At 37.1% G+C, this 16687-nt stretch overlaps 1 protein-coding gene across 1 annotated transcript in view; it reads left to right on the forward strand.

Annotated features, from left to right (window-relative positions):
- Positions 1-2211: 2211 nt before the first annotated feature.
- Positions 2212-16687, forward strand: part of roraa (RAR-related orphan receptor A, paralog a) — a 248884-nt gene continuing 234408 nt past the window's right edge. The window contains exon 1 of the mRNA XM_046859208.1: positions 2212-2651. Coding sequence (XP_046715164.1) covers positions 2498-2651 — 154 coding nt within the window. The 5' untranslated portion in view covers positions 2212-2497. The remainder of the gene's footprint in view (positions 2652-16687) is intronic.

Below are 16687 nucleotides of genomic sequence, written 5' to 3' on the forward strand. Positions count from 1 at the left end.
TGAGATAAATGCACATTGCTCTGCAAGGGCATAAATGAGTCATAAATGAGTATTAAAGAAACTTTGCTCATGATAGATGACATATACATCTAAACTTTATACTCATTTTATTGTTTAAGTCAAATCCTTGTTTTGGGAATTTAATTGTTTGGATTGTGTAGTATTTAATTACACATTATAACATTGCAGGTACAAATGGCAGTTTTGGCCTCATTTACCTTGGAATTCTTAAAAAATTCATATCTGTAACATTTTTTCTTGTGTGTTTGACTTTAAACTCCACCCAATCAGCATAGCCACGTTATGTAATAGATTTAACTGGAAAGCTTGTTTCCTTTTCTATAATATATATTTGTTATTATCATATCAGAAACCTTTGAAAAATCTTTTCTCTCTTTCTCAAAATCAGTTATTTAATTAGTATGAAACTAAGGCCTCTGTTTCAGGATGAACTGCATTTGTAAGATTTGTACATAATTCACAAACAGATCCAGAGCAATATTTCCAGATGAGTAAACGATTATGGTTTGTTGGATTAATGTTAGACTTTGGGCTGGTATTCGAACACACTTTTCTGTATGTCTTTCACCCGAAAGTGTCTGCGGAGTAAAACAATATATTTTCAATTTACCACCAAAAGACTCAATTTTTTGTCTTATTTTGTATGCAAATATATGCATGTTTGATAAAATGAAGACTAAATAGTGTAAAAAAAATGCATAAATAAATGTAAACATTTGAATTTTTCATTAATATTTTTTTGCTTTAAAAACAAAACAAACCCAGAAATCTGTATCTTGTGTTAAATGTTAAACACCCCAAAAATCAGCTCGTTTCCGTGTGTGTTACAGTTAGTTGGAAGAGCCACAATTATATTGCCACAAGAGAACATTTTCTTTGCGAAAGTCATTTGCAAGAGTCACGTTGTTGCTTGTTTTCTGGGCTGCTGCAGTTCATTTCCTGAGGCGCGCTGCTGCTGCTGACAGCCCACGGCTTTTACACGACCATGCCAAAGTCCACGTGCGCTGCTTCCGAGGGGGCGGGGTTTGAAGCGTCGGCGCTGATCACGTGTAGCAGGCGTGTGTGTGTGTGTGTGTGTGTGTGTGTGTGTGTGTGTGTGTAATTATTGGCACGCAGAGACAGAAGTTGCCGGGAAAAAAGCAGCTTAGGGGAGAGTCACACGGTCATGTGATCAGGTTTCATCGACGGAATGGTTGTGTTTATTAACACTCGGGAAAGTTTCCTCCACAGTGACAGGCAGTGAAGGATTTGGTCAGCTGCGTGCTGTCGATGTGAATTCAGACCAACTCAATCTACTGAGGGAGATCAGGCTCTCACTAATCTCTCTCTATCTCACACACACACACACACACACACACACACACACACACACACACACTTACAAGACATATTTTCAATAGCTACAAACTGTCTATGCAATAAACTATTCGATCAGGTCTAGTTAATTAACACATGTCTAAGCTCATGTGTTTCCAAAATTGCAATTTGTATTTAATACACATCCTCTTTATATTATTTTAACACAACAAAGTGATGTTGAAACAACACAAGGTGCATAACAGGGGCATCGGCACTGATTTTGACCCCTCAAACAGGTACATTACACCACCTCCTGCCCTGGGTTGTGTAATTTCCCTTCCCTAGGGACTCCTTAGGCCCCTGTCTACCCCCCCTTTAGTCCTTCAGTCCTGAGCTGGGGTTATTGTCTGTCTCGAGTTGTGCATGTTTTTCAAGTCTTTGAGAAGGTTTTCTCCAGGTTTGCCAGTTTCCCCCCTAGATGTGAATGTGTGTGCATGGTGATGTACTGGTGTCCAATCCAAATTGCAGCCACACACACCCAGTATTTCTGGGATAGGCTACGCACAAGTCCACAGCGATCCTCAATGAAGATGACACTAAAAACTAATAGAGGGTTTTGGTTTTATTCAGAATACAATCAGTGTTAAAAGTTTATTTGTATGAAATGATGAATTCATGTATAAAACATGAACCGAGGTAAAGGTGAGTGTAAAATCTCCATTTGCAAATACTGTGCCTTCTAATGTACCCAGGCAGTTGTTGCATCTACACTATACAGCATTATATAGCATCTCGGATTTGGCAAATATGTCGACATATATCCGTGAAACCTAATATAAGGGCATGAAAGAGCTCGGGCTCAGTGTGAGAGGGCTTTTAAGGAGCGCTCACATCCATTCATCGGCTATTGACAGCCTCTCCCTTTCCCGGTGCTGCTGCTGCTGAAGGAGCTCTCTCTAGCGCTGCCAGTGGACAATCAGACCCACGCACCCTCCTGCTTTCACTCGCCTTCTTTCTTTTTTTTTTTTTTTTTTTTTTAAACAATTCTTACTTCAGCTGTAAATTTACCCAGCCAGACGAAGCGTCTCAGCACGAAATCTCAACGCGACGGCTCGTGATATAGCAAGCGGTAAATAAAAAATATTAGATTTTTTTAAAAAGCATTCTGAAATACAACATGGAGTCGCCTCCTGATCCGACGAGCGAGCCGGGTAAGAGCGCCTCCGAGGCGGCGAGCGCGGTCAGGGAGAGCCCGCTGAACCTGGACGCTCTGCGGAAAGCCGAGCACCAAGCGCCGGTGCGCAGACACAGCTGTTCCAGCACCAACAGAGGTAAGTGTACTTGGGAAAAAAAAATACAAAAAACCCCACATCTGTCTACATTAGCAGAAGCGCTCATGCAGCAAAGTTCAAAGTGAATTCTTTGGCAGGATCAACTTCAGGCGTGGAGAAGATGTGCTTCTAGAAACCGGAGTGGGTTTTTTTGTATTCTTTCTTTTTTTTTTTTTTTTAAATCGAAAGCCTAATAGAGACCGTATTCGGGGAAATATAACAGTAAAAGTGTTACAGTATAGACTGACAAAAATGTATCTGTTCATCATGACAACACGGGCTTCCAGATCATCACGCAAATGCGCCTTCTTTAAAAAAGAAATGCAAAAAATTATATGGGAAATCGGGATTGATAATGCGATAATATTGATTTGAACATTTTAACGGAACTTTTCTCGGACACTTGGACTCCCACCCACCCCCCCTCCCAGCCACTTGAACCCACGAGCTCCACGTCCCGGGATGCGCGTGCTCTGAAGGCATGCAGCGGCATGGGTCTTTCTGTTCTTTTATCACGTTTTAAGCTGTCAGTGGAGCTCGCGTGCCAGCGCACGCGCTCCGGGGGTTAGGTGTCACGCGCGGTATACGGAGAGGGGAAGCTCGCAGCGACCCTCCGGCACTACGGCCACATCAGCGGGGGGGAAAGAAACCATGCAGAAACCCTGCAGTGACCGGAAGGATCACCGACATGATCCCAAATTACTGATAGGATCGAGTTCGGGGCCGATTAGGAGCAGTCGGTGTTTTACAGTAGAGACAGTATAAGACTGGTTTAACCACGCCCCCTCGGCTCAATCCATTCAACCGAGCTGCTCCGGGTTGAGCGGAAAAATGTAGCTCACATTCACAAAACATTCAGATTCCAAAAATCACGTCCGGATGAAGTTTTTATGGGGTTTAGGGAATTCTGTTCGTGTGTGTTGTATATCTTGCATTCTTTTGTCTAGGTTTCACATTGGAAGGGTATATTTAGGCGCTGATATGAGGAAGGGAGGAATGTAATCTGGTTATGTAACAAGTTTTGCCATAAACAGAGGAACGAGGGAGAGAAAGAGAGAGAGAGAGAGAGAGAGAGAGAGAGGAGGTGGTTCAGTTCTTACTCAGCTTTTCTAACAACTTTTGTAATCATGAACTTTTTCCCCCTTCTACCTTTAAGAATTCATTATGATCCCCCTGTTTCACTCCCAGAGAATTGACTTGTTATGTAAAAGCACATAGCAGCAGGTAGGCATGATATTACAGCTTATCCGTGTTTAAAGCTGGCTTTTCTGGTGAAAAAAAGTGTGGTCGTGCTTCACTTCTAACCCGCTGACCTATATTCACCCCGAGATTTAGTACTAAAGAGACGAAAGTGCATCTGGGAGGCAAAGGAAAGCAGAGAAGGGAAAAAAGGAAAGAAAAGAAAAGGCCGTCTCGGTTCTGTTATGTAACATTGTGAATGGGCGATAGACAGAAACACAGTGTTCACTTACAAGGCCCTGAACAGGATTGTTTCAAATTTACTTTGAGTTTCTACCTGTTGACTTGTGCAAAACCTCAGCTGTGTTTGCAGACCTTTACATTTTATTGCCGTTTATGCAATAACAGTTGCGGTTAAAAGATCAGGTTGATACAATCTTTGTCTCCAGCTTTCATTTACTTCATTATAACATTATACATTATAACTATCTGTATAACGTAGTGATTAGTCAGTGTGTTCCAGATTGCTTCGATATTCTTGTCCTTTAATGCATGTGCACTTTTCTTTAATTTTCATTAATTCATTCATTCAAACAATGTACACACATATTAAAAATTCTATAAATATAAAATGAACTAATTCTCACTTGTTTTACTGTGTATCCAGCACAAACACAATCTCACAACTTATTTTTATTGCACACCATTCAAGCCATACAAGTCAAAGTTGTATTAAGTTCACTCAACCATGCCATTCATTCTTACTAGAAGTTGCTAATCTGTTCGAATTTGTGTTTTACAAATTATTATTATATTTTTTAGAAAAATGTCAAACCTTTCCAATCAATACATATTGCTCCTAACTCACCCATTACAGCAACAAGTGTATTTAATTTTGGTGGGTATGTCATAGAACCACCAAGCCCTCCTCCAAAATGTGGCTTTAATTCATTATTCATCCTCAAATGTATAAGGCAAGTAAAAGAAGTAATAGAATATAATATGAATATTTCATGGCTTACTGAAATTGATATAGTGTGTGTAGTGTGTTTTGGTGTTTCATACTGCATGAATTTGTTATATCCAGTAACACTACTGGCTATAAAATACTGTTAATTGAATATACTTTTTTCATGCTCAGTTTATCTATAACTAAGCCAACTAATAACAGTCAGTGCATTGCTTCAAACTCTGCTCTTTAAAATGATCCACAGAATCTGACAGAGTAAACCACTTCAATAAGAATGTGTTTTTTCTCATTTTAATTCTTTACACAGTAACCACATATCACATCACACAATATCCATCCTTATATATTCATTCATATTTTTATTGTTATAATTGTTATCATACTCCTCATCATCTTCATTCTGTATTTATAAAGAATTACTGGGTTCAAATATGAACCTTTATATTGTGGTGATAAAAAATCTATCTCACTGCAGGTAATGCTGGTAAAGCTGAACCAGTAGCACCTTCACTCCTGCTGTATTAAAATCGTAATTCAGCATTGGTGCTTGCAAGATACCTGATGGTGCAGAGCAGTAGGCTTATGTGTCTGCTAAAGTCATTAATGAAGAGAAAAGGCACCATTATCACGGTGCAGCATCCCTCACCTCTGGAGGAAGACATTTGGAAATAATCAATATTAATGGTGTGATTAATGGCAAAAGAAAGTCAGACTGTGTGAGATAGTTGTGCTGCTGTGACTGTGACTTTAATGAAAGTTCTGTTACTTTTCTCCCAGATACTGATGCTATTAGCCAAGGTGCGCTTGTTGTTGATTTAAAATGAGCTGTGGCATTTATTCTAAAAGCAGACTAGAAAGGATGGGCATAGTTTTGAAATGAAAATCAATTTGCAGTTACTTTAAAGGGCCCTTTACTCAGCTTTGAAGCTGTGTTGGTAATTGTACTTTAGCCAAATGTCTGGGTTTTTTTTCCAAAGTTGAGAAAGCCACGTATGAGCTGTTATCAGCTAGTGCTGCACAAAATGGTTGCACTTGGCTTTGTTGATATTACAAGTAAAGATTCCTTATTTATTTGCATATCGTATATGATCACATACAGTGTGTGTGTGGGTATAGATAGATAGATAGATAGATAGATAGATAGATAGATAGATAGATAGATAGATAGATAGATAGATAGATAGAGAGAGAGATGCAAACACACATAGGTAATATGTATATACACTCCATATTCTACACAGTATAGTAAATCATAGTAAAACATTTTTTAAATATATTTTGAAGTAAATTGAAGCTACTGTAACAGATTCTCTACTAATACACATGAAATTCTTTTAGCAGAATGAATGGCTGCACACTGTGAGTCTCCCAAAAACATTTGTGACAAATAATATTGATTTTCCCAGTGGGTAATTTTGTTGGAAAACCTGAGATCTGTTAACTCCTGTTGTTTAAACAGATTCAATCGTCATTTTTAATAGTCCCTCGCTGGATGTTTTTTTTTTATTATTAATAAAATGACTATTTCGACAGTGCCTATAGCTCTGTTTTAATTAGGCAAGCTTGGTTTTTAAATGATTTTTCAATGCATAAATTGCAAACGTTCAAAAATAACTGCGAGTACAATTGCATTTTGCATGTGTCTTTGATACGGTTACAGTTGTTGCACTGTCTTGTGTGTTTGTGTGCTACACTGCTACTGGACCAGTCGACTGCATTGCCTGTATGCTGTTCAGCACACAGAGGGGACACATATTAAGGGATGGAGATATATTTTTGTTGAATTCAACAAATATATGCAGTCTTATAAAATGAAAAAAACAAAAGTTTAATTGCATGGCTTTTGCATTTATTCTTTTTTTTTGGCAGTGTGAAAATGAGAGAGACTTGACAGAGGTTTTTATAAGGACTCCCACTGGGAAGGCTTACCTCTTGCACTGTTAGATGCTTTTATCATATATGCCTACAGGGGGTAACATCTCTACTCTTAGTTCTTAAAGTCACAAGAGGACTTCCAATCAGTCAGCCAGGTGCATATGAAGTCTATCTGGCTTAAGCAAAGCTTATTCTTGTACTTACTCACATTGTGGGGAGCGATGGCTTATTTTCTCTTCAAGTAGCAGCAGTGTGGGGTCTGCCATCTGTGAAGGACTAGCCTATAATTACTTATTAGTTGGCATGTCAGACAACAATATTTTGCTTTCTCTTTCTCACTGTTACTGTGCCTTGGTGAAATCTGTCACCTGGCGGTGCGCTGACTGACTCTCCCCAGCAGGGCCAATAAAAAAACAAGCTGTGCCCTCTGATATGACATAAACTCTGTAATCTGCCCAATAAATGTTATTCCATAACACTAGTGCTTTAATAGGAGCCAACCAATTTCAATAGCAGAACCAAAACATTTACATTTCTACACATTATACAAACCTGTGCTGTGTTTCATCCTGGCCAAATGTTTTCATGTAGCCATGTGGAATAAAAACAACAGACACCTATTAATATAGTAGCTTGGTTAGAGTGGCTGTTTTTATTGGCCGGACAAAGACAGTGGGCAGAAAGTAGCCCAAAACTTGTGGCTTCCAGTGTCTGGTTGCTTAAAGTGGACTCTTACCACCACAGCCAATACTGTTTAACTCAACACTCAGGACAGGACAAGGGTTTGTGCGTTAAAGCCTTCCAAATCCTGGAGCTGGAACTTTCATTACTCGTTTATCTGATAGTCCTGCATCGAAAAGTCTGCAACATTCACAAATACCAAGGATTGAATTTGTTAAGAAGAGACTCTGATTTGAATGCTTGGTGCTGATCTAGAAGCACCTGATTTGATGAACTTTACCAAAAAAAACCCCCATCACATTTGATTTCAGTTGAAAGTATAACAGAGTAGTGTCTGAACATGTTCAAGCCCATATCCTCCAAAACAGAGAAGATCGCACAGCGATGACCAAGCAGATGGCCTCTTGACATAATGACATAAGACCTCTGATCTTCAGCAGTTTGAGGTCTTGCACCCGGCAGTGTGTAGAATGTTTGCGTAAAGGTTGTTGAAGCATCCTGTATGTAAACAGTGTTAAGGTTGTCCACCAGTGAAGATACTGCTTTTGTGCTATTTTTCTGAGCATAACTTGATTTCAAATCACTCTCAGATTAACACAAAGATCTTCATGAACATCTGAGACAGCCAGTGTGCCAGAACATGTCAGAAGACTTCCTAAGCACCAGAGCATGAAATCATTATTAGCACACCAAAGTCCACTGGTGTCTGTACCTGTACCTATTATGTAAACTTTGAAACTTTTTTTTGCAGATACACTACAGTATATCCATAAACTAACACACATTCTTCTTTCACGCAGCCTTTTATGCAATGAATAGTTTTTTGAACAGGTGGACTATTAGAAACCATTACTTCATCACATAATATTTAACAGCATGCTGCATAGGAAGACATATGAATAACAAAAGATTGTTTTCTTACTGGCTTATATATCTGCGAATTATTGATGTGGATGTGTCCTTGAACCCAAATTGATTTTCTAAAAGTTCATAGCTCAAAAGCAGGTTATCTCCTACTTACTTTTGTGCATAATATTATGTTATATGCAGCTTAAATGACGAGTCACTGACAAGGAATACGTTTATATATTTATTTTAATATGGATTTTTCAAACAGCTAAAATGCTTCGATGCCTATTACATACCATGCCTTCCAGAATGATTGACAACTGTCATGAAAAGAACAAAAAACAAATTACGCTTACAGTGCCCTTCACGAACGTTGAATACTTTTGCGTAAAGAAGTCTTTTGTAAATTTGTATTTATTGGTTAACCTTTTGTAAAAAAAATTAAACCTCACAAATACTTGTGCTCGCATGGGTATTAAACAAAAGGTTTTTTACAAAATATATTTTTTAAATATACAGTATATGTGACTATATTGCTATACAGCTTTGCCAAAATAGTTTTTTTTTGCTATAATGCCTGATGAGGTTTAAGAATTCATACCAAGGGATCTGAGACAATTCCTCTATACCAAATCTCTCCAGATCTTTCAAAAGGTCCATGCTGGTGTTTTCTTCTCTTCAGTTCACCACACAGGTTTTCTATAGGATTCAGGTCAGGGGTCTGTGCCATAAAAAGACCTCGATTTTTGTGTCTGTATGGATTTTGGTGTTTGCTATGTTATGTTGGAATATCTGGTGTTTAATTGCTGAAAAGCTCCATTTTGGTTTTATCTGACTATAGAACCAGATCCCATTTGAAGTTTCAGTAGTGTCTGTCTAAGAGATGATGCTTGAGTTTGTTTTTGGATGTGAGTAGAGGCTTTTTCTTGAAGAACCTTTACAAACAACCTGTAGTGATGATGATTAAGATAATGTCGAGATATAGGCTTGGATAATTTCGGCTATTTTCCAGCGATGACCCTTGGACTACTTGAACTATATGAATCTTTTGAAATATCTTCATCACAGTGAGTTGAGACAATATAGACACACAGGTTCAACCTCTTCCAGGTTTTCAATTTATCAACCACTTTCAGGCTGATAAATAACATTTCCAGTTGAGTGGAACTTTTTAGTTATTGTCCTGGTAGAGGAAATGGGCATTTTTCAATTCTTTTGCTATTTTCTTATAGCCACTTCTCATTTTGCAAATCTATCTGGCCTAATCTAACCCACTGTGATGAATAGGGGTGTAACGGTACACGTATTCATACCAAAATATTCCGGTGCATGGTTTTCGGTTCGGTACACAAGTCCTTTTTACATGCAGAACACAATTAAAATTTGAGTTACCCAGAAATGTATTAAGTGGCGGACCACAAGTTTGTTTAGTCTCTGCCTCCCACTTCAAGTGCATTTTTTAAAATTCTTATTAAACTTGAGAAACATACACAACTATGAAAGGGGTATAAAAAAAACATAATCTTGAGTTGAGTGCAGTGTCACTTTGGCTACTCTCTGCATACCGGATATAAGATTTATTTTGCACGTTCATGAAAACGCTAAAGAAGTGGCTAGCGGCTAACGCCAGCGCTGTGGATTCTTTAGCGTTTTATGTCTAGTTTCAAGAATTTCTCCTAAAAGAAGAAAATCCTGACAATTCCTCATATCGAGGGAGTGAATGAATAAAGGATGGAAGGAATGAAGACATTTGTTAAATATGCTGAAATTAATAGAACAGTTAAGATCATATCTTTAGAAAATTCAATATTACATGTAAAACACACGCACACATACATACACATCTGTATTACCCAAATGGGGTCTAACAAATGTATATACTAATGAATTACATTTTCTTCACTTTTTTCAATTTTATTTAACCATTTTTTTTGTGGCAATTTAAATGATTACTCAATTTAATATCAATATTATATATATATATATATATATATATATATATATATATATATATATATATATATATTAATTATTATATTAATTATATACTAATATTATTTTATATATAATTTAACCAGGCAGGCATTTTATTAAAAATTGTTTAAAAAATGTAAACTGTTCATGTTTAACTGTTCATGATGATGAACACAAATGTTAATAATAATGATAAACTGCATTAATAAAAAAACTACAAGCAATGAATAAGGAACGATATTCTGGACAAATTTTGAAAGGTATTTGCAAATTGTATTTGCAATTGCGTGTTCCATATGTGTACGCATAAATTGTGACATAATCCAAACACAATTGCAAATCTTGCATTACCGTTTGTAAATGTCAAATTTTAGATGGAAAAGCAAAAAGTCAATTCGCAACTGTATTTCCCGTGTCTTACGAGTTATGAACATGTCATATTTGAATTGCAATACCAATTACCACGTTTTCACGTCTTCACTTTCTTTGTGTTGCATGTGTAGACTGCCAAACTTAAATGGAATCGCAATTTCTTTTGCATTTGCATTTCCGTTGCCTTGCACTGAAAGCTGTCAATCAAGTCTCAGGGGTGGGACTATATTATTGGGCGTGATTGTATTGTGACAAAGTTGATGACAGTTATTCTTTACATGGATTAAGGTAAATATTTTTTATAAATGTATAAGCAATTAAGTTTATAAGTTTATTAGTTGCTGTAAAAACCATTACACCCCTAGTGATTGGTTTGTGTGTTATCACATATTTATACACCGGTGATAAACAAGGTTATTGTCAAACAATTTCCTGTTCCTAGTCATCCTTCAATACTACAATGTAAAATTGATTGAAATATTAATGGGAAAATTCTTCAAAAATATTTTACAGATATGAACTCATAGGGGTGCCAGTAATTATGCCACACATATATTAATGAAAGCAGAGTTTTTTGTTTTTATTAAATTGTTTTATTCATTATTTAATTCATCAAGAGTGCCTTGATAATAAATAATATAGTTCAAACAAATTTTGGGCACGCATGGTCAATCACACATTTTCTTCAGTTTTAATGCACAGATAGATCTGATGAACATAAAAACCAGAAAAAAATTGTAATTATTTGTCCGGTTATAAAATCTCAAAAACTAATTAACTCATTAGACCATAATTGGCCCATTATTGGACTCATTGCTCAGGTCAAGAATTGTCAGTAGAAATTGTCATCGGTGCATAATAAATTCTCTGACTCTTAAAACCTTGTGCTAACACTCTGAAAATTATGATAATTAATGCCCACTAAAGAGAGGAAAGGCTATAAAAAGAGATGAAAATGCTTTCAGTTAGCAATTTCAACTGCCCAAAATGTCATTAAGAAATAGCAGTTAAAAGGATTTGTGGAAATCAAAGCAAAATTTAAAGATTTGTTTAGCTAGACCTGTCCAAATGGGAAGAAAGTCAAAGTAAAGGTTTAGCTAAGACTTGTAAGTTGTAGTGCTATGTTCTACTGTGCTGCATTCCTTAAACAAACTTGAACTGCATGGAAGAGTCATCAGAGGAAAACCTAACCTGCAACCTCGTCACAAAATACACAGTCAGAAGTATACGATGTATATAAATCCACTGCATTTTGGAAACAAGTGCTGTATACTGATGAAGTAATATTGGAACTCTTTGAGAGGAGAAAATAGAACAGCACTTCATAAAAAGAACAGAGGTACGCAAACTTGCCAAAAATTGCATTTGAGCTCAAGTATACAAATATACTGTATAGCTTTATTTAAACCTTAAATCTGTTTTTAAACGCTAGAAGTGGTAGTTAAAACAGTGGTTGTTAAATAATTGACCCCTCTTTCTATTGGCAGTGATGTCTGAGTGGTTAAGACAAGGTTGAGAGGTTAAGCTTCTTCCTGGCCAAGCTGCCACTGTCTGGTCATAGAAATAACTTATGTCGGTCCTGCGACACTTGTATCATGGCTGATTCTATACGCCACCTTCAGCTTACAAGCAAACTAGAAAAATTATTCTCAATACTGTCCTTGTGTGCGACAATAAACATTATTTTTTTGTACAGCCTTCCCTTGGGGAGTCGGGGGGATTAAAGCACCAATGCTTTTTCTGTAATGTCTAACAAGAATTGAGACACTTGTAGAGGGATCTTTGTCCACTTTTCCTTGTAGATTATTTTCGAGCTCCTTTTTTTGTGCATGTAGAATTCCACCTTCAATTACAAAGGTTTTCAGTAGAGTTCAAACCTGGACACCAAGATGCTCATTGCAATAATGTAATTTTGTGTTTCACACTTTAACCCTTTTTGTGTAGAATATACATTGAAATAGATTGGGTTAGGGTTAGGCCTTTTCAGAAGCTCTATCTAAACCCTGGTCTGGTCCTTCTTGAAAAGACACCCAGATTTTTTTCAGGTGAAAGAGCTTACTTACTTAGCAGATTTGATTGTACTGAACCACCAAAGTGTACAAAATGAATGATCAGTGATCTACCTCAGTATTTTACATTTATATTTCTCATTATTTACAGTCCACTGTTACCACCAAACATTCTGACATTGTGACTGACCAAAATATTAGTTTTTAGAATCAGAATCAGAATACTTAATTGATCCTATTGGGAAATTGTTTGGTTGCAGTTGCTCACAGTAAAAGAAAGTAAAGATTAAAGTAAAAATAAAAATGAAAATAATAAATATAAATCAATTATACACATTAAGGTATATGAAGCTTAATGCTTCATATGGCCACAACATGATCCCAGCTGTCATTCTAATGATGCTCAGTGAAGTTTAAGTGCTGAATTTTGTCAGATGGTCTCATGAAGGTTCTCTTTATTCTGATGCTTTGGAATAGCTTGTTGTTCTGAGGTGATTAACATTTGATCTTTGAAACTTTTGAAACAAACAAGCAAAAAAAAAAGCCAGACTTTGCAGTGTTAAACTTGTGATCTTTCTCTTTTACCAACGTACTTACATGGTGAGGAATTAGACTGTGTATCCATGGGTCCAGTTACAAAAAAATAACAAATCTCCCATTGTTTCAGGCATGTGAAACATTTTTATTGCCGTAATTGTGTTTAATTAGGTTTTTTTCACTGCTTGTTTATTTTATAGAATTATTTCCTGATTGGTTCGACATAACACAATTTTACATGTGTATGTATAACAGGGAAAGTGCCCAGACACTGAGAACAAGCAAAAAAAATAAAATAAAGAATGTGCAGGATTTAAGGATATTAATCATTTCACACATGAAAAAAAAGCTCTAATAGGAATAGTTTTGTTAAAACACAGATAATTAAGACAAATGGATATCTCCTGTTGTTTGAATGGAAAAATTGAATAATTCTTAATACACTTTTTTCATTATGGTGCCAATAATGTTTGAGAACACTGCATGTTTTTTAATTTTGGAGACAGTGTATGATTTCTTTTTCCGTAACTATTGAATATGTTTTAATGACTAGTCCTGCATGAATGTTCATGTTATCCTATTGCAAAAGAGTTGTGTGCACTCAGTGATATTATATCACACAAATGCACATGCGAAGTTCTGAAGCTTTTAGAAAATTAGGTCTGAAGTAGTCTTAGTGCTTATACTTTGCCAGCTGTGAGAGTCACAACAGGATTTCATATTTCTCAAATAACTCCAACTTTGCCCTAATTAGGCTATAATCATGGGCAATTTAAAAGTTATGGGGATGTAAGAAATGTCCTAGATTTCCTATATTATTTATCAAAACATGATTCGTGTTATAGTGTCCGGATTAGGTGAAGTTTAGCCTCTTTGAACTAAATTTGAAAGTTGTGCCCTGTTGGGACAATTTATTTTGGAGTGCAACTCATCAGTGGTGCAACCGGTGCTGGCAAACAGGCCTTCTGTTAGAGACACGGACCAGATTTTTGATGTCAGATCTCCAGTGACTGTGACCACTCAGATCTATGTCCCATTTAGAGAAGTTCATATCTGTGTTCGATGGTTTAAATAAGAAGAAATGAATGTAGTCCACGCTTTATGGGAGCGCTTTAAAGGCATCTAAATTTACTGTTGCACGCATGCTGTGACCCAGCTCTGCCTGTGGCGTATTTGAAGGCATGGCACTGACTAGCCTCATGAGAGCTGATCGCTCGGTGGCATTTTCAGTGCCCGTCGCTGTGCACGTGCAGGTTGGGAAAGGTAACGCAACGGATCAACAGTGTGGTGATGAATTACAAGTTTCTTTTCAAGGAGTAACCTGAAGTGTACAGGGATCAGAAATTGAATTCCCTCCTGTTTTCCGGCCGAAAGATTAGCCTAGGGTGTTTCCGATTAAAGCAGACTGAAATCGGACCGCTTCATTTATGAGTTGTCCAATGAGGGTCTCACACGCATGCACACACACATACACACACACACACACACACACACACACACACACACACACATACTGAATCTAGGATAATTTGCTTACCTTTCCCCAACGTTGTGTTGTGTGAACATGTGGTTTAAAAGCGCGAGTGTTAATGGTGTAAAATCTGAAGCGCTTGCACACCGCTTTCCTGGAGTTCTGTGTTACTCTCCCACACTGTTATTCTCCTCAGCGACTTCAGAATGAATAGTTTCGGCAGAGGCAGAGCTGTTCAGCCGGCACTTCTGATGAATGTGTGGTCAGAAAATGAAAAGCTAAGTGGAAAGTGTCAGCGCCACTTGCTGCTTTAATACACCATGTGGGTGTAGTGGTAGAGCTGCCAGCTGGTTTGACCTGAGCTCAGTTGTGCATTGTTTTTCTGGCCAGTTAAGGCTACGATTTTTCTTTTTTTGGTACGAGTAACTGGTCTTAGAATAGCGTTAAAGCAGTTCTACCCAGAGCTCTATGTGGGCTACAGAGTGTGTCTGAAAGTGGCTTGTTTTTATTGGCCAGGGGTTGTATAATGTTGTCTGCTTTTCATCTTAACAAGTAAAACTTTCCTTTACAAGGTGTGTTCACCCTACTCATAAAAGCAAGTACGGAAACACAGAAAGGACATGAAAATCTAGGCCATTTCCTGGACTTGACTTCAAGCTTTCTTTCTCCCTAAAGACTGGTTGTGTTTCTTGTTGTGTGTGTGTGTGTGTGTGTGTGTGTGTGTGTGTGTGTGTGTGTGTGTGTGTGTGTGTGTGTGTTTGTGTGTATGCATGTGTGTGTTGCTCTCTCTGTATGGAGATATCATCTCAGTCATGCTGCCTGGTTTATAATTCATGTATATACTCTTGTGTCTGTCACGAGTTTATGCTTGCATGATTGGATTACCTTTTTTTTTAGCAAAAACAGCAATGAAACAAGCTTCATGTATCGAATTTAATTCTTGCGCATCTTGGAAACAGATCCATTCCACGCATATCATTTCCAATTACTTAGCCATGCGAGTAATAAAACGATTTGACCTTTTATAAATGTGCTTTTTTGCTTTGGTTTAAATTTTAACCAAATAAAAACACCATCAGTGTTTTTTATTAATCTACTAAGCTCTTCCAATGTCTCTGATTGTAACTAGTCCCTTTAGGTTTTAACATTTCAGGCTTTTAAAACCCTTCACACATGCATGTGGTGTTCCTCTAACACCTCTGCTGATCAGCTGCAAATTTTAGTAATTGGCTAAAATCTGTAGAGCTCCAACCCAAAATTTCCATCAGATCAAATAACCGAAATAATTCACATCAGCTGTTCTTCCTTCTTTTTAACCAATTACAATGGACGGGTGAACCACAGCGGCTAAACAATACCCCTAAGTATTAATCATATTGAATTCACACTGGATGGGAATCCATTAATTCAGTTCTTATTTAAATATTTTGTGGTGTGCTTGTGTTTTGTCCCAGGACTTTGTATTCTTGATGACCTTGATTGTAATTCCATGAGGCACTGGCAAGGATTTTGTAATTGAATATTACTGTAACACCGACATTGGCCCCATTGTTCGTGCTGTATAAGAATTCATTACACACATTTATTCAATGCATTTGAATTAGCTCTGAAAACATATTTATGATTATGGAGTTGCGCTTGTTTATTTATTTGTTTGTTCATTCATTCATTCATTCATTCATCCATTCATTCATCAGTGTGTAGTAACCACTTCATCGTGGGCATGCATGTGATGATCTGGAGGCTTCCCTGGGAGCATTCTATGTAATACAGGAAGATATACTGAATTGGATAACATACTGTACACAAAAGCTCAGACAAATTCTCACACTCTTTCACACCTGAGGCAATTTAGAGTATCCAGCAGAATATCAGGAAGAAGAAAGAAAACCGCAAACCTGTGAATTGTCTTGTTTCTATGATATCCTTTGACAACCAATATACTTTATTTGAATAAATAAGAAAAGTCACTGCATACAAGATGTAATCAGTCAAAAACAGCTGTGATTAAACCAATATTTTTTCTTGTTGTGTTTATGTGACTGTCACCATTATTGAATGTTGGAAATCAAGTACAAAGTCATGTGTAAATAACTGTGCTTGGGCTCTCCATTCCCAG

The sequence above is a fragment of the Silurus meridionalis genome, chromosome 10 (assembly GCF_014805685.1).
Source record: "Silurus meridionalis isolate SWU-2019-XX chromosome 10, ASM1480568v1, whole genome shotgun sequence".
In the NCBI taxonomy this organism is placed as follows: Eukaryota; Metazoa; Chordata; class Actinopteri; order Siluriformes; family Siluridae; genus Silurus; species Silurus meridionalis.